This window comes from Erinaceus europaeus, chromosome 2, assembly GCF_950295315.1.
Source record: "Erinaceus europaeus chromosome 2, mEriEur2.1, whole genome shotgun sequence".
Classification (NCBI taxonomy): domain Eukaryota; kingdom Metazoa; phylum Chordata; class Mammalia; order Eulipotyphla; family Erinaceidae; genus Erinaceus; species Erinaceus europaeus.
In genome coordinates this window covers 112,470,777-112,496,032 of record NC_080163.1, presented here as the reverse complement: position 1 = coordinate 112,496,032, position 25,256 = coordinate 112,470,777, and the positions used below count along the sequence as shown (strand labels likewise).

The 25,256-nt window shown below is 40.4% G+C and overlaps 2 protein-coding genes across 2 annotated transcripts; both read right to left on the bottom strand.

Annotated features, from left to right (window-relative positions):
• Nucleotides 1-16,617: 16,617 nt before the first annotated feature.
• LOC132536968 (defensin alpha 5-like) lies at nucleotides 16,618-17,313 on the bottom strand. The gene is made up of 2 exons (XM_060186443.1): nucleotides 17,071-17,313; nucleotides 16,618-16,740 (listed from the first exon to the last, which is right to left on the bottom strand). Exons 1-2 carry the CDS (start codon nucleotides 17,294-17,296, stop codon nucleotides 16,628-16,630), a joined length of 339 nt encoding a protein of 112 aa, XP_060042426.1. The 5' UTR covers nucleotides 17,297-17,313; the 3' UTR covers nucleotides 16,618-16,627.
• Nucleotides 17,314-22,647: 5,334 nt separating this feature from the next.
• On the bottom strand, nucleotides 22,648-23,400 carry LOC132532803 (defensin alpha 5-like). The gene is made up of 2 exons (XM_060171934.1): nucleotides 23,166-23,400; nucleotides 22,648-22,757 (listed from the first exon to the last, which is right to left on the bottom strand). Exons 1-2 carry the CDS (start codon nucleotides 23,398-23,400, stop codon nucleotides 22,648-22,650), a joined length of 345 nt encoding a protein of 114 aa, XP_060027917.1.
• Between the last annotated feature and the right edge of the window lie 1,856 nt (nucleotides 23,401-25,256).

The following is a 25,256-nucleotide window of genomic DNA, read 5'->3' as shown; positions in this document are numbered from 1 at the left end:
AGATATACAAACACAAGCATACAAGTTAGTCTCAACTGCCCAGGTACCTTAACCACTCTGTGAAATATAGGACTCTTAAAGGGAAGGTAGCCTGGTTTTCATCTAGTCCCCAGCCTAGTGGTGCTCCTCTGAGCTAGCCTTCTTTTAACTAAGTGCCTCAGCAACAAAGTTTAGCCAGGCTCTTGCATTACAGAAATGAGTCCACTGACATGGCTCGATAGACAACCAGGGACCAAATTTGTTTGATTATCCAATTCTGGGATTACGTATCATGCTTAGCCTGGCCTACTTTTTCCCTGAGAGGCCCCAGTAAAGCCTTGGCCCACCTCTCCTGTCTCCTTCTGGCTTCTCACCTCCCCTGGTGCTTCCTTGTCAGCTCCTGTTTCTAAGGCTATGCAAGTACAAACTTCCTTCTTTGTAAAACTGAATGAGGGCCTGCTGTCTGGTGCCACAGAAAGCCAAACTGCAGCTTTTGCAAAGAATGGGAAAAAAGCTTTTGTTGCCTCTCATACCCACAATTGAGGAAAGGGTGTGGAGCTTCCTTACCCTCTAAGAAATGCTAGTTGTGTTTATTACCATCAGTGTTATCTCTGAGGCTTAGTGCTGGCATGACTCCACTGTTCTTGATGGCCAGTATATATATATATTTTTTAATAGAGGGTATAAAACAGAGATAATGAGAGACAGACAGGAGAGACACCTACAGCACTGTTTTGCTTATTGTGAAGCTTCCCCCCTACAGGTGGGGACCAAGACCTTGAACCAGGATCATCACATATTAGTTGAGCTACCACCAGGCTCCACACATGTCAGTTTTTTTTTTTTTTTTTGTAATACAAGTATAAGTGGGAAAGGGTTGTAAAGTTAGGATCTGGATTTTAGGGCAAACAAGGAGACGTTCAAGGCCTTCAGATCATACTGCCTCCTGGACTTTGGCTACCCAGACTTCCTCCTAGGGGAAAAAACCCACATTATAAAGGTCTTAATTGTTCTTTATTATTTCTGGAGTGCAAGGCCATCAGGAACTGGGTGGGAATGTGAATCCCTAATGCTGTTCTTTTATTTTCAAAATTCACTTTTGAGCTCTTTTAAAAAAATTCATTAAAATTTTATTTTTTAATTTTTTAGAATTTTTAATCTTTATTTATATGACAGAGACAACCAGAAATTGAGAGGGAAGGGGGAGACAGAGAGGGAGTGAGACAGACACCTACAGACAGCACTGCTTCACCATTTGCAAAGCTTTCCTCATGCAGGTGGGGACTGGGTGCTCAAACCCCGGTCCTTGTGCATTGTAATCAAACTTCACTTTTAACATACTAGCTGTGCAGAGTGCTGATAGTTGCTTTAAAGTAACTTATTTTTTAGATTTTCAGTTGTTAAATTTTTATTGTTACATATTTGACATCAGTCTTGTATTTGCATTTCAACACAAATTAAGCCATAAAATATAAGGGTGTGGGGAGTTGGGCGGTAGTGCAGTGAGTTAAGCACAGGTGGCACAAAGCGCAAGGATCGGCATAAGGATCCTGGTTCAAGCCCCCAGCTCTCCACTTGCAGGGGAGTCGCTTCACAAGCAGTGAAGCAGGTCTGCTGGTGTTTGTCTTTCTCTCCCTCTCTCTGTCTTCCCCTCCTCTCTCTATTTCTCTCTGTCCTATCTAACAATGACGACATCAATAACAGCAACAATAACTACAACAATAAAACAACAAAGGCAACAAAAGGTGTTGTATGCTGTACATTGGGTTCTAGTTCTCCCCTGCCAAGAGAATTGGATCAGTCCTGTTAGTTTCGCGGCCCGCTTGGCCCCGCCCCAAGGAACCTGGCCAGAGTTCCAGAGTTGGAGAGTTGCAGAGTAAGAGAGAGTGCTTGCGCCGCTGCGGGAAAGAGGCAGCAAAGTTCTGTTTGGTGATTAGTTTGGTTTAGTTTATGAATCGTTGTTCCTGAATAAAGAAATATAGCTTCCCTGGAGAGGTTGTGTGTGTGGGGGGAAGGAACCTCATGCACTGCTGGTGGGAATGTAAATTGGTCTAAGCCCTGTGGAGAGTAGTCTGGAGAACTCTCTGAATGCTAGAAGTGGACTTACTCTATGGCCCAACAATTCCTCTCTGGGGATATATTCTAAACAGCCAAACAAAACCACCCAAAAAGATGTGTGTATACTTATGTTCATAACAGTACAATTTGTAATAGCTGAAACCTGGAAGCAGCACAAATGTCCAACAATAGATGAGTGTCTGAGAAAGTTTTTGTATATATACACAATAGAATACTACTCAGTTTTAAAAAAATGATGAATTCACTCTCTTCACCTCATGTTGGATGGAGCTTGAAAGAATCATGCTAACTGAGACAAGTCAGAAAAAGAAGTATGAATATATGATCTCATTTAGAAAAAGAAGTTGAGGGAGTCAGGCGGTAGTGCAGCAGATTAAGCGCAGGTGGTGCAAAGTGCAAGAGCCAGCGTAAGGATCTTGGTTCAAGCCCCCTGGCTCCCCACCTGCAGGGGAGTTGCTTCACAGGCGGTGAAGCAGGTCTGCAGGTGTCTATCTTTCACTCCCCCTTTCTATCTTCCCCTCCTCTCTCCATTTCGCTCTGTCCTATCCAACAGCAGCAACATCAACAACAATAGCTAAAACAACAATAAAAACAAGGGCAACAAAAAGGAAATAAATAAATAAATGTTAAAAAAAAAGAAAAAGAAGTTGAGAAAAAAAAAAAGAACAGAAGGGGAAACACAAAGCAGAACTTGGACTGGAGCTGGTTTATTGCACCAAAGTAAAGGACTCAAGGGTGGAGGTGGGAGTGGAGAGAGACTTACAGGCCTTGATGCATAATAGTGGAAGAGGACCCAGGCAAGGGAGTAGGATGTTTTGCAGAAAACTGAGAAATTTTACTTATGTACCAACAACTGGATTTACTATTAACTGTAAACCATTAATTCCATCAATAAAAAATTAAAAGAATTGCTACCCAAATTAACTTATTTGTTTGGCATTCCCAAGTTTAATTAGAAATCAATATGTCCAGGGGGCCTGGAGGTAGTGCATTGGGTTAAATGCATATAATATGAAGCACAAGACCAGAGCAAGGATTCTAGTTCAAACCCACAGCTCCCCACCTGTAGGGGGGTGGCTTCACAAGTGGTGAAGTAGGTCTGGAGGTGTCGCTTTTTCTCCCTCTCTTTGTCTTCCCCTCCTCTCTTAATTTCTCCCTGTCCTATCCAGCAACAACAACAAAAATGGCTATCAGGAACAGTGGATTCATAGTCCAGGTACTGAGCCCCAGCAATAACCCTGGAAGCAAAAGAAAAAGAAAGAAATCAAGATGTCTGCAAACGAAGTTTGTTGAGTGGCTGAATTGCTCTGGAAAAATCCTTTGAGTTTTCTGTGCCCACATAAATAAAATCATACTGTTGAATTACAAAAAAGAAATAATCTGTTTGACATAACTTCCTAGGTTTAATAATGTCAATGTCACTTTTCTTTTCTTCCTTTTATTTTATTAATGATCTGCAGGATCATAAGATTACAAGGGAATGGTTTCATATTGACCCCACTACCAGTTTCTATGCCCTCCACCCTCCTCCTGTCTCTTCACCCTACCCTCAGGGATCGCCATCATAGTTTTACAAAGTCTTATTGATGGCTTGACTATTTTTTTTTTCCTTTTTAAGAAGTTCTTGTGTATCAGTTATTTATATTTCACATATGAATGGAATCACATCATAGTTGTCCTTAATGGAAATGACAGGTCATTTGGAAACAGATATAAACCATTATGAGAGTCCATGAATATAAACACCAAATTAAAGAGTACAAGGTTTTTACATATGATGAGAAAGTAGAGAAAAACAAAGCAAAAAAAAAAAGATGTATGAAAGGTTAAAATGTTCTAGAGAAAATGAAAGCATTTAAGACATAGAAAACTCCATGCATTGGGGCCAGGTGGTGGTACACCTGGTTAAGTGCACACACCACAGTGCACGAGGGCCCAGATTCAAGCTCCTGGTCTCCACCTGTAGGGGGAAAGCTTCATGAGTGGTGAAGTAGAACTGCAGGTGTCTCTCTTTCCCTCTCTTTTTAAAAATTTTAAAAATTTATCTTTATTTATTTGATAGTGATATCCAGAGATTGAGAGGGAAGAGGGTGATAGAGAGGGGGAGAGAAGAGAGACACCTGCAACACTGCTTTACCACTTACAAATGTCTCCCCTGCAGAGGGGGATGAGGGGTTTGAACCTGGGTCCTTGTGCATTCTAACATGTGTGCTCAACCAGGTGTGCTACCACCTGGCCCCCACTAAATATTCTTTAATTTTTTTATTATCTTTATTTTTTATTGGATAGAGACAGCCAGAAATCAAGTGGAAAAGGTGAGCAAGAGAGACCTGCTTCACCACTTGCAAAGCTTTCCCCCTGCAGGTGGGGGCCAGGGGGCTCAAACCCAAGTCCATGTGCATTGAAATATATGCACTCAACCAGGTGTGCCACCACCTGGCACCCCAAGTAAGCATTTTATATGTATGATTTCTTTCAATTGGCAAACAAACCTTTATATTAGGTACTGTTCTTACCCTCTGTGTACTGACACAGAGAGAAACTGAGACACAGAGGCACTGAATAACTTGTCAAATTCATAAGAGTAGAGACTAACATAGACAGCAATGCTAACTAGAGGGAGTAGAGAGATTAAGCACAGGAAACCCAGGTAAGTATGGATTTCAACAATGTCACAAGCACCTTTTCAGGTTAAATATGTCCCATGCAAAACAGAAACATACTTAGGTTTATTTATTTAAAAAAATCTTAAATTAGCAATTCAGTATTTATTTACAAAATTACATGTCAACAGGGGTATAATTCCACACTGTTCCCAACACCAGAGTTCTGAATCCCATGTCCCTCCATTGGAAACCACCATAGTTTTCAGACATGGGTTAACTGTCATCTCTACAACTATCTGTTTACATTTGTACATGATTGCCCCCCTTTTCTTCCACAAGAGGTGAGGTTCCAGGAAATATTAGTGAGGTCACCTTCTCAGAAAGGTCAGGATGGAATCATGGGAGCATCTGCAACATGGTGTCTGGAAGGTGGCAGGATAAAATTGTTGAGATAAAATTGTTAATGAACAAGAACCAAAAATTAGGAACAGAGCAGATGAGATTAGTAGTCTTAGATTGGAAAAAAGCTCAGAAGTCCATTTTAGGCATGTTTCTAGGGGCCCACGACTATAGTAGTTTTGCTTAAGTTTGGTGGGTAGCATGAAGTTGGATAAAAACATTGTCTGAGAAAATGGTATCTGGGGTTCAGGTGGTGGAGTACTGGGTTAAGTGCACATAGTACAAAGTGCAAGTGCGAGGACTCACGCAATGACCTGTTCAAGCCTCATACTCCCCAGCTCCAGGGGAATTGCTTCACAAGCAGTGAAGCAGGTCTGCAGGTGCCTTTCTCTCCTCCTCTATCTTTCCTTTCCTTTTCAATTTCTCTCTGTCCTGTCCTATCAAATAAAAATGGAAAAAATAGTCACCAGGAGCAGTCAATTTGAGCCCTAGCCCTAGCGATAACCCTGGAGGCAAAAAAAAAAAAAGGTGCTAGATTAGAGAAAAGGGCCTAGAGAATTAGATTAGACCAGAGAGCAGCTCCTACTCTAACCTAAGATAGCAGGAACCTTCCAGTTCCTCTACAGAGCCTATACTTCCCCCAGTTCTGTAACCTCTAGGGTGGGGCTCACTTTCCTGCATGCTTCACTTAATTCATACCAAATGATATTGCATCCACTGATCCCAACCTAATCAATGCAAGGAGTACCACCTCAGCATGCTTCACTTCAGACTGTGTCCAAAGACGTAAGGCATGGAATGTCAACCCTTCACCCTCATTACTCAGGTGAGACCTTTCCTTTCATATGATTCTTTAATTCCATTCCAGATGGTTCACTTCCTAACAAAGTCCCAAAACCTAGATATAGACCAGGTCTCATAAGATAGAGCATATGTTCACATGTATCCATAAATTAGGGCAAAAAACATACCTGAAAGCAAAAATACACAATAGTCTGTAGTGAGTCAGTATAAAGTTCATAATGAAATAGTGTCTACTTAGACTTAGATACCCTTCTCACCTATTTCCTATTACAGTTCTCTCACTCACTCCAAAGCTACTTTAGCAAAGCAAGGACTCCAAAAGCTGAATTAGGGCAAGAGACTGGCATACTTTAACAATGACTCTTTAGTCACTATCAGGCCACCCCATCAGCTGGGGCCCTATTCGGGGAGTTCTGAGATTCCCAAACAGATATGATGGGCCTAGACTTCGAATAAATCCCTCTTTCCATTGTTACCAGTCATTTCTATCAGGAAAATCACAATAGATCACTTTGTGAGCCCCCATAGGACCTTACTCTCACTTTGGATCAACAATGATAGAGAATGTTCCATCCTCTGAAGGGAGGATGGACAACATACTCTATGCTACACCTGAGGAAGATGGGTCGATATTGGGTCAGCCTGGAATGTTCCTACTCATGACCACAGAATGTGAGCTCAGATCCAGAGGGATGCAGAGGTCACATAGGCTCCTAAGCTGATTATGGGCCACAGATCACATCAAATCCATGGGGTTTCCAGACAACAATATTTATACCCCTTTCCCATATTAGGGAGCTACTCTCTTCCCTGGTCCAGCTTTCTAGTCCTTTTCCCAACCATGACATCATCTCTCCAGACAATAACTTGGATCCACCTGCATATCAGATTTCAAGCTCAGGGAAAAAAATAGAAAAAGAAAATCTAGTATAGCTGCAGGCCCTTTGGAATATAACTAAAATATGCCTACTAGCTATCCACAAAATGGAGGACCCCACAACTCTTCATCTGCACTATTCCAGCCTTTAGGTTCATGATTGGCCAACAATTTGGCTTTGTATGTTAACTCTCTTTTCAGCTACCAGGTTCCAGATGCTAGCATGATGCCAACCAGACTTCCCTGGACAGACAACCCCACCAATGTGTCCTGGAGCTCTGATTCCCTAGAGCCCCGTCCCACTAGGAAAAGAGAGGCAGGCTGGGAGTATGGATCAACCTGTTAATGCCCATGTTCAGCAGGGAAGTAATTACAGAAGCCAGACCTTCCACTTTCTGCATCCCACAATGACCTTGGGTCCATACTCCCAGAGGGATAAAGAATAGGAAAGTTATTAGGGGAGGGGATGGGATACAGAGATCTGGTGGTGGGAATTGTGTGAAGTTGTACCCCTCTTATCCTATGGTTTAGTCAATGTTTCCTTTTTATAAATAAAAAATTTTAAAAAAATGGTGCTAGAGTAAAGAAAAGGGCCTAGAGAGTTGGATTAGGGCAGAGAGCAGCTCCTACTCTTGAAAATATTCACTCAGATACCACCTCACTCCTGTAAGAATGGCAAACATCAAAAAAGGATAGCAGCAGCAAATGATGGAGAGGCTGTGGGGACAGAGGAACTCTTTTGCACTGCTGGTGGGAATGTAAGTTGGTCCAGCCTCTGTGGAGAGCAGTCTGGAGAACTCTCACAAGGCTAGACATGAACCCTCCATATGACCCAGTAATTCCTCTCCTTGGGTTATACCCCAAGGACTCCATAACACCCAACCAAAAAGAGGTGTGTACTCCTATGTTAGTAGCAGCACAATTCATAATAGCTAAAACCTGGAAGCAACCCAGGTGCCCAACAACAGCTGAGTGGCTGAGAAAGCTGTGGTATATATACACAATGGAATACTATGCAGCTATCAAGAACAATGAACCCACCTTCTCTGACCCATCTTGGACAGAGCTAGAAGGAGTTATGTTAAGTGAGCTAAATCAGAAAGATTAAGATGAGTATGGGATGATCCCACTCATCAACAGAAGTTGAGAAATAAGATCTGAAAGGGAAACTAAAAGCAGGATCTGACTAAATTTAAAGTAGGGCACCAAAGAAAAAACCCTGTGGTGATGGGGAGGGTGGACATGCGGCTTCCCGGGCTGGTCGGGGGTGGGGGTGGGTAGGTGGGATGGGACACAGTCTTTTGGTGGTGGGAATGGTGTTTATGTACACTCCTAGTAAAGTGTAGTCATATAAATCACTAGCTAATTAATATGAGAGGGGTAAAATTAATTGTATGTCTCGAAGTTTTTAAAACACAGACTGAGTCTTTTTAATATATAGGCTGTGTATTTGATATGTGGCCTCTCTCAAAAGCCTAGACCAAGTCGATCACAAGCAAGCAGTGGCACACCTGTATACAAGATACTGGGTACTATACAGCAAACAAAAGGACTTTTCAAAGTTAACCTAATTACCAAATAATGTGATGATAGCATTAACTATCCATTGTCTTTTTGAACCCTAAGACAGCAGGAACCTCACATCTCCACTATACAGCCTATATTTCCCCCAGTCCTGGAAACTTAGGGTGGGGCCCACTTTCCCGCATGCCTCTCCCAATCCATATAAAATAATATTGCATCTGCCGATCGCAACCTAATCAACGCAACGATTGCCACCTCAACATGCTTCAGCTCAGACTGTGAGACTTCACGTGTGTAATGACAACCCTTCAGCTTCATTACTCGGGTGAGACCTTTCCTTTCATAGTATTCTCTAATTCCATCCCAGGTGGATCACTTTCTAACAAAGTCCCAAAACCTAGATATAGACCAGGTTCTGTGAGAGAGAGCATATGCTCACACGTATCCATAAACTACTGCAAAATATATACCTGAAAGCAGAAGTACACTAGAGTTTGCAGTTAGTGCCCCCCCCAACACTTCCTCTCCACTATTCCAAGCTTTGGGTCCATGATTGCTCAACAATTTGGCTTTGTATGTTAACTCTCTTTTCAGCCTCCAGGTTCCAGATGCCATCAGGATGCCAGCCAGGCTTCCCTGGACTGAAGACCCCACCAATGTGTCCTGGAGCTCTGCTTTCCCAGAGACCCACCCTACTAGGGAAGGAGAGAGGCAGACTGGGAGTATGGACCGGCCAGTCAACGTTCATGTTCAGCGGGGAAACAATTACAGAAGCCAGACCTTCCACCTTCTGCAACCCACAACGGCCCTGGGTCCATGCTCCCAGAGGGATAGAGAACGGGAAAGCTATCAGGGGAGGGGATGGGATATGGAGATTGGGTGGTGGGAATTGTGTGGAGTTGTACCCCTCCTACCCTATGGTTTTGTTAATTTATCCTTTCTTAAATAAAAAATTAATTAAAAAAAGAAAAAGAAAAGAAAGATTTTTAAAGAAGAAAACTGTATGCATTTATGTGTGCTATATATAAAAGTACATATATGATTTAGATGTCATCATATTTGATATAAATACATGAAAGAGAGTTTAGAACTTTTTTGACTCACCATGTTTGCTTGAACATTCTCTGTATATTTCTTTTTTCTCTTTCATATTTTAAAGTTGTCACATATTTTTATGGCTTATGTTTCTATATCTGTTTTATTGTGTATCACCTTGCTGAGAGTTAAATATTCCATGTTTCTTTTTATGTGCCACTGTTTTAAAACGTTTTTCTCTTAATTAAAAAAGTAATGTGTATGTGCATTTGTGTGTGTGTGTGTGTGTGTGTGTGTGTGTGTATGTGTGTGTGTGAAAGAGAGAAGACTAGAAATATCACTCTGATACATATAGTGCTGAAACAGGGAAGATGATGTTTTTGCTTGTTGCAAAATTCTCTATGAAAGCAACCCTGTAAATCACTATTTCCTCAATAAAGTGATATTGAAGTGAGATTTCCCCCACCTGCAAGGGGAAAGCATTGCAAGCGGTGAAGCAGTGAAGCAGGTCTTTCTTGCTCACCCTTACCTCTCGATTTCTGGCTGTCTCTATCCAATAAAAAATAAAGATAATAAAAAATTTAAAGAATATTTAGTGGGGGCCAGGTGGTAGCACACCTGGTTGAGCACACATGTTAGAATGCACAAGGACCCAGGTTCAAGCTCCTGGTCTCCATCTGTAGGGGGAAATAGAGTGAACTCTTTTGCAAATTTAGACACTAACTTTTTAACTTTAATGCAAAATGCAGAAAAATGACTTTATTTTTAAGATATTTTTCCTTTAACCTATCCTCATTTCCAGTGAATAAAGTGCTTATTTTACCCAAAGTACCTTTCCATGACAGAAACAGTATAATGGTTATACAAAAGGTTTTTATATCCGAGGGTCCTAGGTCTCAGGTTCAATCTCTAATACCACCATAAGCCAGAGCTAAGTAGTGGTCTGGTATTCCTATTCCTACCCCTACCCCTATCTCTATATCTTTATCTCTCTGTTTCTCTCTTTCACTGACAAATAATAAATAACATATGATTTTTTTAAAAGGTCTAGGTGTTAGAAATGTGAGTGAGATCACTCCAATGCTAACCTTATCAAAGCAAGGACTGCAAAGCTGAATAAGGGCAAGAGACTCACATACTTTAACAATGACTCTTTAGTCACTATCAGGCCACCCCATCAGTTGGGGCCCTAATCGGGGAGTCCTGAGACTCCCAAACAGACATGATGGGCCTAGACCTCAAATAAATCCTTTCTCCATTGTTACTGGTCATTCCTACCAGGAACAACAAAATAGACCCCTTTTGTGGGCCCCCATAGGACCTTACCCTCACTTTGGATCAAAAATGTAGAGAATGTTCTATCCTCCAAAGGGAGGATGGACAACATACTCTATGCTACACCTGAGGAAGATGGGTCAATATTGGGGCAGCTTGGAATGTTCTTACTCATGACCACAGAATGTGAGCTCAGATTTACAGGGTTGCAGAGGTCACATAGGCTCCTAAGCTGATTATGGGCCCCAGATCACATAAAATTGATGGGGTTTACTGTCAACAATATTTATACCCCTTTCCCATATTAAGAAGCTACTCTCTTCCCTGGTCCAGCTTTCTGGTCCTTTATGCAGCCATGACATCATGTCCCCCAGACAATAACTTGGATCCACCAGCATGTCAGATTTCAGGCTCAGGGAGAAAAAGAAAAAGAAGGAAAAAAACACACAAACTAGTATAGCCACAGGCCCTTTGACATATAACTAAAATATGCCTACTAGCTATCCACAAAACGGAGGACCCCACAACTCTTCATCTGCACTATTCCAGCCTTTAGTTCCATAATAAGTCAACAATTTGTTTGACTTTGTATGTTAACTCTCTTTTCAGCCACCAGGTTCCAGATGCTAGCATGATGCTGACCAGACTTCCCTGGACAGACAACCCCACCAATGTGTCCTGTAGCTCTGATTCCCCAGAGCCCTTCCCCACTAGGGAAAGAGAGAGGCAGGCTGGGAGTATGGATCGACCTGTCAATGTCCGTGTTCAGTGGGAAAGCAATTACAGAAGCCAGACCTTTTGCATCCCACAATGACCTTGGGTCCATACACCCAGAGGGATAAAGAATAGGATAGCTATCAGTAGAGGGGATGGGATACAGAGATCTGGTGGTGGGAATTGTGTAAAGTTGTACCCCTCTTAGCCTATGGTTTAGTCAATGTTTCCTTCTTATAAATAAAAAATAAAAAAAAGAAATGTGAATGAAAAAATTCACACACAGAAGGGGGGCGGTCTACAGGCAAAATAGATTTAAACTAGAGAAAGCCTGTCAGGGACAACTCTTAGCACAGAGATGGTCAGAGAGAGTTGTGACTCAGGACGGAAACAATTCATATATACATGATTCAAGTTCCAGGTATTGGTTGAAAGAGCAGATTCCTTGGGGAATCAGGCCATCATTGGTTGCAGAAGGGAGGAAGCTACCTTTCAGTCATTGATTCATCTTCCTGCATTGGGCTATGTTGACCGCAGGAATGTCTCCTTTACCTAAAGTAGTTTGTGGGAGGGGCTGGTTGCACCACCCTGGACTGCTGGAGGAGCAAAGTGCCTCTGAATAGGAGTTGGGGTATCAGATTTCTTTCCCTGTGGCAGTTTTTTTTTTTTTTTTTTTTGCAAATTTCCTTCACTGGGGACACAGCATAATGGTTATGCAAAAAGACTTTCATGCCTGAAGCTCTGAGGTCCCAGATTTAATCCCTAGCACCACCATAAACCAGAGCTAAGCAGTACTCTGGTCTCTTTCTCTCTTTCATAAATAATAATAATAGTAATAATACTAAATTAAATTTAAAAAAGAAGGTAAAATTAAAAGGAAAGAAATGGATTCTGAATTTTCATTTCTTGCATACAATTATTCTTTGAAAGAATCACAACATAGTCTCTCAGGTGCCCATTCTTATAGCTGTGGTGGTCAGGGATCAGCTCCCCTCTAAGGTGGGAGTAGGGGGTGGATCAGATGCAAGATTTGGACTGAGCTGGTAGCATGCCCAGCTCAGGATAGCAGCAGCACCCCACTCTGGATCTTGGCCTCCAGGTGACAAGGTCTGGGCAGGGAACCTCTCCCTGGGAAACTTGGAGGTTCCAAAGCAGCCTTTTCTTCTCTTGGTTTTCTGGGAGTGGAGCAGGAGGAGAGGAGTGTGACCTGGGATGGGGGACAGGTTGTCATGCAGGACAATGAAAATCTGACTCCAGTGTTGACCCTCTGAGACAGACAGAGAGAGTGAGAGAGAGAGAGAAAGAGAGAGAGAGAGAGAGAGAGAGAGAGAGAGAGAGAGAGAGAGAGAGAGGGAGACTATTATGGGTTTTGAGTAAAAGGGAGAGAGAATGAAAGAGAACAAAGCACCGAGTCATTCAATGAGGTGGGGGGGGGGGGTCAGTGAATTATTTCTTTGCCACCATTCTAAGTGCTTTAAACACATGTGAGTAAAAATAACACAGCAAATGACAAATGTTGGTGAGGAGGTGGAGGAAAAGGAATCCTTCTGTACGGCTGGTGGAAATGTAAATTGGTCTAAATCCAGTGGAGAACAGTCTGGGAAACTTTCAGAAGGCTATAAATGGAATTAATGAATAGGATTATCCTATAACAATTCTTCAAGATAGGTATCAGTACATCTATTTAGTTTTTCTCCTTCCTTTTTCCTTCCTTCCCTTCTTCTTTCCTTACTTCCTTTCTTCTTTCCTTACTTCCTTCCTTCTTTCCTTCCTTCCTTCCTTCTTTCCTTCTTTCCTTCCTTCCTCCATTCCTTTCTTTCTTTCTTTCTCCCTCTTCCTCTCTTTCTTCCTGTTTTCTTTGGAGGCTTTTATTTACCCAATCACCAACTTCTAAAATCTTCACTTCACAGTTCTATTAAACACACACACACACACACACACACACACACACACACACACACACACACACACACACACACCACAGTTGTTACTAGACTCATTTGTTGGCCAATTTAGAACACTGTAGTTTTTTTTTTCTCTCCCTTCAGCTAAGATAGCAGAAGAGGTTATTTATTGTACACGGGTTACATTCAGCCACAAGGAGAGCAGAACTAGTCCAGAATGACAAGTCCAAGGCAAAGGAGCAAAAGGGACTGTGTTTTGGTATGAGCAATGAAGGTCACTCAAGATGGTCACGTAGGATCAGATGGTGATGAGGCTCTAGATCTGCTGAAACAAATTCTAGGCTGCAGCACAGAGTCCATTGTATACCAGTACCTCTGGCCTCTGGCCTCTGGTCTCTGGCATCCTTTATTTCTGCTTCTGTGGCTTCCATGGGTACACAAGTCTACTTGGACCTCTGCCTCATCTTCTTTTGCCCTTCAGCCTGCGCATTCACTTCTTCCTCCACTTGGCTCTCATCATTCAAAGGGTTCTAGGAAGATGGCGCTAAGGCCGAGAGCAGAACACTGTAGATTTTCATAACATCTTTAAGAATACATTTAAAGTACCAATTTCAGATCCATCATTCCACAATTTGTAATACACTAGTATTTTCAAATTTTAAGCTTTATACAGTAAAATCTAATTAAAAGAAACATTATATTTGCCAAGATTAGAAAAAAAAATGACACAGATATAAACTTCCAGACATATCATGCACATTCTTATCATAGAACTGGTGATTAGAACCTAGTTAATCTATCCAATTTTCAAATCCCTGTTGAAATTTTAATTCTGATCTGAGGGCTTCCGCTATAACATTAGTCAACACTTAATATATATTTTATGGGATTTTCTCTTTAAAACAAGATGTTTTTATTTACTAAGCAAGAAGAAAAACAAGAGAGAGAGGGAGAGGAAACCAAAGCATTGCTCAGTTCCAACATAAGGTGCTATTAGAGATAGAACCTATTATTTCTGGGGCCTCATGTAAGTTGGTATAAAAATAGGCTGTGTTATCTTCCCAGCTCCTTTATATCTTTTTCTCAGTGTTAAGCATTATCAAGTACTTACCATAATAAATGGAAAATTATAAAATATATAAGCTATAATAAGTATTATAATGGCCTCCTTTCAACTACTATGTCTAGTTTTTGTCCATTATCTAGATGTGGGAAGTTTTCTGCAGCTATTGCTCTGAATATGCTCTCTGCTCTTCTCTTACTTTCTTTTCATCTTCAGGAACCCTTGAAATTTTCATATTCTTCCTTCTGTTGAAGTCTGCTAACTCAAAGAGGATTTTTTTTTGTGAACCTTTTTTCTTCAACTGCTTTGTTCTTAAAGATTGTGGATGTTTTGTCTTCTAGTTTTGCTATTCTATCCTCAAGCTGATTTATTCTGGCTACAAGACCTCTCAAGTAGGCTCTTGTGCTGTCAAGACTATCTTTTAGCTCCTGTATTTCTTCTCAGAGCTCTCTTTGTGAAATTCATTATTCTTTAGTGAATAGTCTTGAGATTCCTTAATTTGCACTTGTATGTTATGGTTGGAGTTCTGAATAACCTTCATAATTAGTTTTTTGAAATCACATTCAGGCATATTTTTTATAACCTATGTGGAGATGGGTATTTGTATTTTCCCCATGTTTTCGTTGAGCGCTAAAGCCAGCAGGTGGCACTGTGGTTGTATTTTTGTGGTGGTGAGGTGGGGGAGGAGCTTCTCCCCTGTTAGATTCCACGGGGTAAACCAGTGTTGGGTGGGTGATTCAACAGGGTTTCCCACCAGCTTCTTTTCCTACTCCTGTTCTGAGTTGTTATCCCAACCTCAGGATCTTGCTGTGTCTGCCTTTTCCAGGCTGCACTGTGGTCTCTAATTGCTCCATTGCACATTTTCCCCTGCACTGCTGCCCTAAGCTCAGTATCTACAAATCAAGATAGTTTCCCCAGCTGCAGCTGTGCCTCTGCTCCACAAAGTTCTGCTTACCACTTTCCACTTGTCAGTTGGTAAGTACCTGATGCTCAGACTTTGCAGGCTGTGCTGTGAGATTGAGGGCTTTTTTTTTTTTTTAATTGTTTTTATCTTTTTATCTTGGGCATTATCTTTCAATTGTTAACTCTTTGACCATGCCCCCAGAAGTGGTAAGAATTTTTTTTTTTGCTTCCAGAATTATCACTGGGGTTTGTAGCCAGCACTACAAATCCAGTGCTCCTGGAGGATATTTTCTCCATTTTTTTTTAATAGGATAGGACAGAGAGAAATTGAGGGAGGAGGAAGAGACAGAAAGTAGGAGAGAGATACCTGTAGACCTTCGGCTGACCTGCTTCACTGCTTGGGAAGCGACCCCCCTGCGGGTGAGGAGACAGGGACTTGAACCAAAATCCTTGCTCGGGTCCTTGCACTTTGCACTATGTGTGCTTAAGCCACTGCACTACTGCCCAGCCCCCAATTTTTTTCTCCTTCATGACTTTTGTTGTCCCTTTTTATTTGTTGGTTTAGTTATGATGCTAGGTAGTTTACTTGGGATCACTGATCTCTCTCTTTTATAAATTAACCATTTTATTTTCATTAGAGAGATACACATAGAGAAATATTAGAACACTGTTGAACTCTGGCTTATGGTACTGGGAATAGAACCTGGGATCTCAGTGCCTTGTCATGAAAGTCTTTTGCATAACTCTTATACTATCTCTCCAGCCTTCTTTGCCCTTAATTAATGTTGACATGTATTGCTATAAACTTTCATCTTAGAATAGTTCAATGACAGATGACTACATAAAGAAGTTGTGGGATATTTTTCATTTATTTTATTATTTTTATTGGGGGTATTAATGGTTTACACTAAGTAAAGTTTTTGATATATGTGTAAAATTTCTCAATTTTTTGCAGAACATTCTCACCCTCAGCATAGGTTCTCCTCCACCATCATGCACCAGAACATAAACTCCCAGCCCCATGCCCCACAGTCCTTTATTTTGGTGCAATCCACAAAAGCCAGTCCAAGTTCTACTTTGTGTCCCTCCTTTCTGTTCTAAGTTCTCAATTTCTGTCCTTGAGGGAGATCATCCCATATTCATCCCCCTTTAGCTTGTCTCACTTAACATGATTCCTTATTTTTATAGTATTTGTTAGTTCTTTATAGCACTCAATATATTTCACTGAGATGCAACAACCAATGAGCTTCATGTAGACAATTTAGCAGAAAATTCTCTCTGCAAGTGAACCAGGAAAGCTGGTCATGTAAAAGAGAGGGGGAAAAGAGGGAGGAAAAATTACTAAATATTTAATTTAGTGCTTGAAGTTTATTCAAGAGAAAGGAATTAGGACACATGACATAACAAGTCAGTATTTCCTCAGACTAATGATGGACTCCTTTACAGACTGACTCAATCTATAGATTCAGCGACAGCAAAGATTTTGTCTCATGCCTCTGTTAATACACCTCCCAGTGTGATTCTCCCCAGGTTTGCATTTTCTGCTTCTGCAATAGCAGTTAAGTCTTCTTTGATAACCTGCAGAATGAAAAGGAGACACAGTGGAAGGGAAGAAGAAAAAGAGTTAGTCTTATGGAGATGCTCTAAGATACAATATATAAAACACTAGCAGATAATACCACTCAGGCAAGGATGCAGAGAACTCACTGTCATAAATGATGAAAAATTGTAATGGCTGTATGTAGGACATATCTTCTCTGACCCTGATCCACTCTGTACTTGCTTATTTCTTGCTACAGTTTCTAAAATCCATTCTACTTTGTGCTTGCACACATTTTTGAGCCCCACCTCCATAGTATGACATGCTTTAAAGGACATGGGACCCTGTGAACCTGTGGCTAGTCTCACCTGAAGCATCTTGAGCATCACCTTCCAAGGAGATAGACATGCCTGTATTCCCAGCACCAGGCTGGTCCATGGTGGTGTCTTCATCATCTGTCATGGGAGCCTGGTCCTCTGTCTCTGTCTCCTGGTCACCTGTTGTGGGCAACTGGTCAGATGTCTCACCAAGAGGTTGAGCCTTCCCCTGGAGGGCCAGCAGGAGAAGGACAGAGAGCAGGGCTAAGGTCCTCATGTTGTGAGTCACGTGGAGGTCAGGTCAAGATGATGCAGAAGTTGTGAGCATGGTGACAAGGTCAGTTTTATTTATAGTCTTAGAGGTGTGCCTCAGAGGCATAACAGATGGGTAAGGATATATACCAGACAACAGTGAACTGAGGCTACCTTGTACTCATGGTCTCTTTGATGCTCCTCTGTTCTGGTAACTTCAATTAACATGAGACCCTATGCTCAGTGTCTTTATTTGCTTCAAATAAATAATAATGATAAAAGTCCTGGTGTATACCCAACTCCCATATGCTTAAATATTTACCTTTTAAATTCCACAACACAAGAACAGAGTTTAGTGTGGAGAATGTGGAAAAATCCTAGTGTGGAGAAGAAATGACTTATTAGACTCAGGAGAAAGGAACTTGTTGGATTTTTTTTTTTTTGGTAAGGAGTTAATAGACTAAAATAAAAGGAAAAAGTTATTTCAGAAGCCCAGTGATTAATAGAATACACACCAGTTATAATTCCCTCTTTGAGAAATAAATATTCAAACAGTAACATTTTATAGTTTTCTTCTGAAATTGTTGAGTTTTTGTAATTACTGGGATTTCACTGCGACAGGGTGTTTTTTTTTTTTTTTTCAGATAGAAAGACAGAAAGATATTATAGTCCTGAAGCTTCCTTCAGTGTGGTGGGGATTTGGCTTGACTATGAGTCATCCCATGACAAAGGAAGTGTACCATTCAAGTGAGCTATCTTGCTAACTCTAAAATTGTTTATTTGACTGCTTTAATTTTAATTCTTGCATAGAGCAAAAATCTCAGTGTAGAAACGTGGTGAGTAAGAATTAGATAGTTTATTACCTCTGCCTCTCCAGCTTTTCTCCAGGAAACCACCTGTGGACATTGTTCTGTCATTTGCTTTTTTCACTCATACTTGAGTCTGATGCTGTACATAATCCCACATGTGTAGAGTGCATTATTGCTTCTGCAGCTTTATGTTAAAAACCAAAAATTCAGGAATAAGACTCAGAAAGAAAATGTAGCTTGCCTTTGTTTCTCTCCTCTCAAAAACAACTATTGCTAATGGAAAATTACATTGTTTTACAGAATGTGAATGGCATGTACAAAAGGGCAAAAATGGTCTTCAGGCTACCTCGTTCACTGAAGAACTCAAAATTCACTCCTCTGTAGAGCTAAGAAGTTGGATACCTGACAACTAAACCAATTCAACAATAAGAGGTTCTGCTACAAGGAAGATCCATGCTCATACACCTATAAATTAATTGTACCCAAGCTGACCCTCCCAACCCTAATAAAACCTTCTGCCCTAAAATCATGGAGACAGATTTAAGTTTTGCCTCCCATCTCTTTTAACTTTGTTAACTTTGCAGTAAAGATCTTTCTTTTCTCAAACTCTGGTACCAGAGTAATGATTTCTATCCCCATTGGACATAAACTCAGTAAAAATTAAGTAGACCCATGTGTCACTGTCTAGCTTCATTTTAATAAGTCATCATTCAATTGTTACCATTTTGTCATTTGTACACACTTTTAATTAAAAGTAATATTGCAATAAGCTTTTAAAAAATCTTTTATATATATAAAATATCTTTCTCACATATAGTAATATTTATAGAGTAGCTAATTTGAAGAATGGATCTTGCTGTATTTTTATTTTACTATTTTTTTAAGTATTGGAGTAAATGTTATATTTTTTAAAGATTTTCTTCTTAAAAATTAGTGATTTAATATAGATTTACAAAATGATAAGGTAATAGGGGTGTAATTCCACACTGTTCCCATCACCAGAGTTCTGTATCCACATACCCCTCTAGCAGAAACTGCAATAGTTCTCCCCAGGTCACAGATATGGCTTGACTATGTCTGTTTGTCTATCTATCTATCTATCTATCTATCTATCTATCTATCTATCATCTATCAATCATCTATTATCTATTTATCTATCATCTACTTAATATATAATCTATTAATCATTTTTACCTGTATCTATCCATCTATCTATATTTTTTAACCTATTTTTATTCATTTCTAAGTTCCTACCTTCACTTCCTTTCTAAGTCACATGTATGCCTATAGCTACTTCTGAGTGTCTTTCCTTTTTTCTCTTCTCTCTCAGATAAGTGAAATGGTAACTGACTTCCTGTGGTGTTTTCCAGATTTGCTTCCTGTCAGCTTTCTGGCGGGGTGATCTCCAGGAGAAAGGTAATGGACCGGTTCTTTCTCGCTCACGCAAGGGATGGCATGAAGTAAAGACACTGGGGAGACCTGCAGCGTGTTCAGACCTTGTTTATTACCAGGTGGACATTAGTTAAATAGAAAACCAAACGAAGGGAATTATTGAAATATGTCAGAAATTATAGGTTTCTTAAAAGTCAGCTTGCCCCTATGGTAGGGGGCTGGTTATGACAGGAATTTGATGAGATACATAAAGGCCTAGACTTCCCAGGCAGTCCAGTTCCCAGTTGGCCCACTCTCAAACAATTTTCCTCTAAATATGTGATGATTTCTTGGACTTAACATCCAAATCCTCAATCCATTTAGATTTTACTTTTGTATGTGGTGAGATGAAGTGGTTCAATTTCATTCTTCTGTATGCTTCAACCCAATTTTCTTAACTTAATTTGTAGAAGAGAATATTCTTTCTCCACTCAATATTTTGTGTCCCCTTATCAAAAATTATATCTCCATAGATATGGTGGCTTGTTTCTTGTCTTCTTACAAGTGTTGATACATGTTCCTCACAAATTTCACCCCATAGTATGCATAAAAATATTTCATATAAGCTTAATTTTGTCATTTACCAGGGACAGAGAGTATCTGGTCCATGAGCCTACCACCAAAACTCTGTGTCTCTACCCTTCTACCTCCCAAAGATAACCACTATAGTTCTCACAAAATGATACTGACAACTTTTATTTGCTACCCTAAGTACAAAATTAATTGCCCACAGGTGATAAACTGATCCTCTCTTTCAGCAAATTTCCTGCTGCCACATCATCATCTGTGTCTGTAATAATCATGCATACATATTTTGGAGGTGGAGTGTCTAAAATTAAGACCATGAATCCTGGAGAATAAGACCTGTGATGTACTGGGTGGGATACCATAACCAATCTTCTCCATGTCTCTGAAATCCAGGAGATCAACTTCTTCTCCTCATAGCAGTTGACTGTGGGCCAGCAGATGACTGTCTGTGACTATATGAGAGGATATTAATCATTATAATTTTATTTTCTTGATTATAAGATATAATTTCATAAGTGTAGACAGTGATAAAAATAGAATAAAGCAAATCACCATCACATGATATTTGTATTTGATAAAATATATTTATATGTTCAGACACATTAAATATGGAAAGCAACATAATGGAGAGAGAAGATGTAGGAAAGATTACTGTCACACTGAAAATTGGGAATAAGGTGGACTAGGGAGGCTTAAAATACTCAAGTGAAACTGAAGACCAGGTTAATAGGGTTAATTCTGGGTCAGGTTAGATCAGTGTCAGATAGCTCTAACATCATACTGAATACTACAATGGTGTATTTTTAGATGGATATCAATATTGAATCTGTAGTCTTGGAGTAAAGCAGTATTACTCCTCACGATGGTGAGCCTCACCCAATCTGGTGAGACCTAAATAGAACAAATGTTTACTTTTCTTGAGTGGGAATGTCTGCTGCAAGAAACCTGCAGTGAGGAGCTGCACATGGGACCCTAACTGAAACATGTCATGGCCCAGCCTGCAGACCATGGACTTCCAGTCTCTATGAGCATAGTCCTTGTATTGAATCTTTACACCAGTCACTTAATTTCTCTGCAAACCCTGATTAGTTTGTCCATCTAGGTGACTCTATTGATTTGTTCCAAGTCTTAACTTCATCAGTTTAGAAAAAGTATATATCAGCTATTGATCAAGAAAAGGTATTTGTGTGTCTTCAATAGGATTCATAAAGGTAGTATGGCTAGTATCAGGTTGACCTGTCTTTTGTAATACAAATGTCTACTTCTAGCATACCGTGTATATTAAAAACCTACCTATTTAGAAAGTTAGGCTTAATTGACTTTAGCTTATCACATAAAAGTGGGTATTAACTTTAGCTCTGTGAGTATTCTTTCACCCCTGGGTTGTTTTGACTGACTTATTGTCATTGAAAAATACCACTTTTTATAGGTTCATAATTATAATTCTGTTTGTTTTGTGGAATAAATTATAATTAGTGGATTCAGTGCCTTTGAGAGATAGAGTGGAGAGCTTTCCCTTCATTGGGTATTGGATGAAATATCTTTTAGGCTGCAAACAAAGATTAATTTTTCCTTGGTTACTAAGAAAGAGCCCCTCTGCTGACCAGGTTCTGATATCCTCTGCTCTCTGGTCCTTTTGGAAGATTCTTATGTTACCAGTGCTTTCTCTTCTGGGGTTCATGCTGGGAAATTGTGCAGATGCAGTCACATCTGCCATGTTGTGCCCTCAGGGCACTGTCAATTCCCCGTGATAGTTGGAGTGCTTTGGTTACTCCTCCCCCTTCCCATTCTCATGAGACTTATTATCCTACCCTGGAGTGCTATGGTTACTCCTCCCACTTCCCATTCTCACGAGAGCTATTCCCATAAAATCCCTCCTTCTTCCACCCCTCTCTCTCTTGCCGGCCCTTCACTTTGGTGATTAGACACAAGGAAGGTTGCTGTGTGAGGCGGCCATTTTTGCTACCTCCACGTGACCCAAGCTGCTTCTCTCTCACCCAATTCTGAGGTGCCAGCGCAAATAAAGATTTGTGTTCCCTCTTTGCTCCAGATCTCTTCTCTCTCTTCTCCGTGGCGCAGCTTGACAGGTTCATGTCTTCCTTTTTCCTGTTTTTACTTTACTTAGGCTTTAGTTTACACCATCTTGTTTATACTGTTAAAATATCTATGCTCAACACCTCTCCTTATAAAATACGACATATGTTAATTCCCCTGCACTTCTTAAAAGTAAGGAATATGCAACATAGCACAGTAGAATCATAATTTCCTCTCATTAACTTTGTGGCAGTCTCTCTTTGTGGAGTATGATTATGGATTATTAGAATTTTATTTTAAAATTATTCCCATTAATTATTTTTATTTTTCCAGTAATACTTAGATCTGGGTAGTTCTTATAATATAAACCATTCAGATATACTTCTCCATGTAAGTAACAAATCAGATGACAAAGCAAAAACAAATTTTAAAAGGAAAGAGGAAAAATACCACATACACTGAGATTAATGCTTAAAGTTTATTTTACAGAAGATATAAAGCATAAGGTCTACATGTCATGTCCAGGTCTATAGGCAGACTCTGGCACAGCTTTGGGTCTCAATCCACAAGCTCATCAGCAGCAAAGGTTGTATGGGATACCATTCAGTCTACACCATCCAGAGACACGCTCAAAGCGTTTACACCGGTTGCGTCTGCAGTAGCAAGTGCCTCTACTCTGTGGACCTGTCGGTAGAAGAGGAGGTTAGAAATAGTGGTAGGATGTTTCCTTTTTATAAATAAAAAAATTAAAAAAAAGAAATGGTGGAAGAAGGAGGAGCCAGTTTCATGTCAATGATAGGGTTATGTCTACACATAGTAGACAGAAGTCAGATCAAGTTTAGGTCATGTCTGTGTCTTCAGGGGTGAGAAAGCTTCCTGTATGTAGCTGAATGTAGCTCCTAAAGGATGGCAACTTTTCTGATCCTGTCTGCCGTGTACTTTCCATTTCCTGCCCTGGTTTATGCAATCCTCCCCTTGAACTCAGGCATGTCTCTCCTCACCCCACATCATGCAGACACATTAGAGCCCCACCTCCAGATAATGATCCTTTCAAAGGGATATGGGACCCTGTGAGCCTGTGGCTAGTCTCACCTGAAGCATTTCGAGCAAGACGTTCATCACTTTCCAAGGAGATAGACATGCCTGTGTCCTCAGCACCAGCCTGGTCTAGGGAGTTGTCCTTGTCATCTGTCATGGGAGCCTGGCCCTCAGACTCTGTCCCCTGGTCATCTGTTGTGGGCAGCTGGTCAGGTGTCTCGCCAAGAGGTTGAGCCTTTCCCTGGAGGGCCAGCAGGAGAAAGACAGAGAGCAGGGCTAAGGTCCTCATGTTGTGAGTTACCTGTTGGCTTGGTCAGGATGAGACAGGAATTGTGAGGGGAGAAGCAGAGTCAGCCATATTTATAGTGTGAAACAAAGATCTTAGAGATATGATGGGGGTTAGCAGGAGGAGGTTACATCATTCTGGGTGGTACTAAAGTCTCCTTGTCCTCAAAGTATCTTTGATGATGCTGTTCTGGCATTTTCCACTCTTCACAAGTCCATATGCTCAATGTCCACAGCTGTTACAATTGCCTGTTGATGATAAGGAATCTGGTATATTTCCCATCTGCTTGAATATTTATGTTTTAGATTCAAAAAGACAAGAATAGAGTCATCATTCATTATGATCAGGTAACAAATACAACTCTTTAAAAATTTTTTTTTTCTCCTCCAGGGTTATTGCTGGGCTCGGTGCCTGCACCATGAATCCACTGCTCCTGGAGGCCATTTTTCCCCCTTTTTGTTGCCCTAGTTGTTGCAGCCTCATTGTGGTTATTATTGCCATTGTTGATGTTGCTTTGTTGTTGGATAGTACAGAGAGAAATGGAGAGAGGAGGGGAAGACAGAGAGAGAGGGGGAGAGAAAGATAGACACCTGCAGACCTGCTTCACCGCCCGTGAAGCGACTCCCCTGCAGGTGGGGAGCTGGGGGCTCGAACCGGGATCCTTACAACGGTCCCTGCGCTTTGCGCCATGTGCGCTTAACCCACTGCGCCACCGCCCGACCCCCTTTAAAATATTTTTATTTGTGTTAATAGTAGGTTACAAGATTGTAAGATGACAGTGTATAGTTCCACACCACACCCACCACTAGTGTTCTGTACTCCTACTCTCTCACATTCCAAAGATAACCACTATAGTCATAAAAAGTTTGAGAAACAGTTTGTATGCTTCAGTTTGTTCTTTCTTGCAAGTTCATGTGTATCTAGATGCTACATATGAGGGAAACCATTTGGGAGTTGTCTTTTCTCTTTTACTTTTTTGCTAAGTATAATCTCTGGTTTCATCCATTTTGTTCCAAAGGACACAATGTCATCCTTTTTTGATTGCAGAGTAGTACTTCATGGAATATGTATCCCATAACTATATTAGCTAGTCATCTGTTAATGGGCATATTGGTTGCTTCCATTCTTTGCTACTGTGAATAGTGCAGCTATGAACATAGGGGTCCATATGTCCCTTCAAATTAGTGTTGAAGTGTTCTTTGGATAAATGTCTAATAGTGGTATTGATGAATCACAAAGTAATTCCATTTAATTTTGCTGAAAGACTCTCTTTATGCTCTTCTAGAGGAGCTACACAAGTTTCCATTCCCACCAACAATGTAGCAGAGCTATTCATTTCTCCACAACCTCTATGACACCCATCATTTTCTGGTTTGTTGATGTAAACCATTCTATCAGGTGTGAGATGGTATCTCAGTGTAGCTTTAATTCGCATTTCTCTAATAATAAGTGGAGTATTTCTTTATCATTCTGTGGGTCATGTATGTTTCTTCTTTAGAAAACTGTCTATTTAGTTCTTGGGCCCACTTTTTTATTGGGCTATTTTTGCTTCTTTTGTAGATCTGTACCAAATTCAGTATAGGTCTTTGGTATCAGCTGCTTGTCAGATGTTATCTTCTCCCATTTACTGGGTTGCCTGGTTATCTTTGTGTAGTTTGTTTTTGATGTATAGAAACACTTTGGTTTCATGTAGTCCCATTTATTCATTCTTGTTTTCATTTCTCATGTCCATGGGGTTTAGATTCCAAGTACATCTTTGATATGAAGATCCTGCAAAAATTCACTGATAGCTTTTTCTATAAATTTTTGAGTTTCTGGTCTAGTATTTAGATCTTTTTAAAATAAAAAAATTCAGTTAT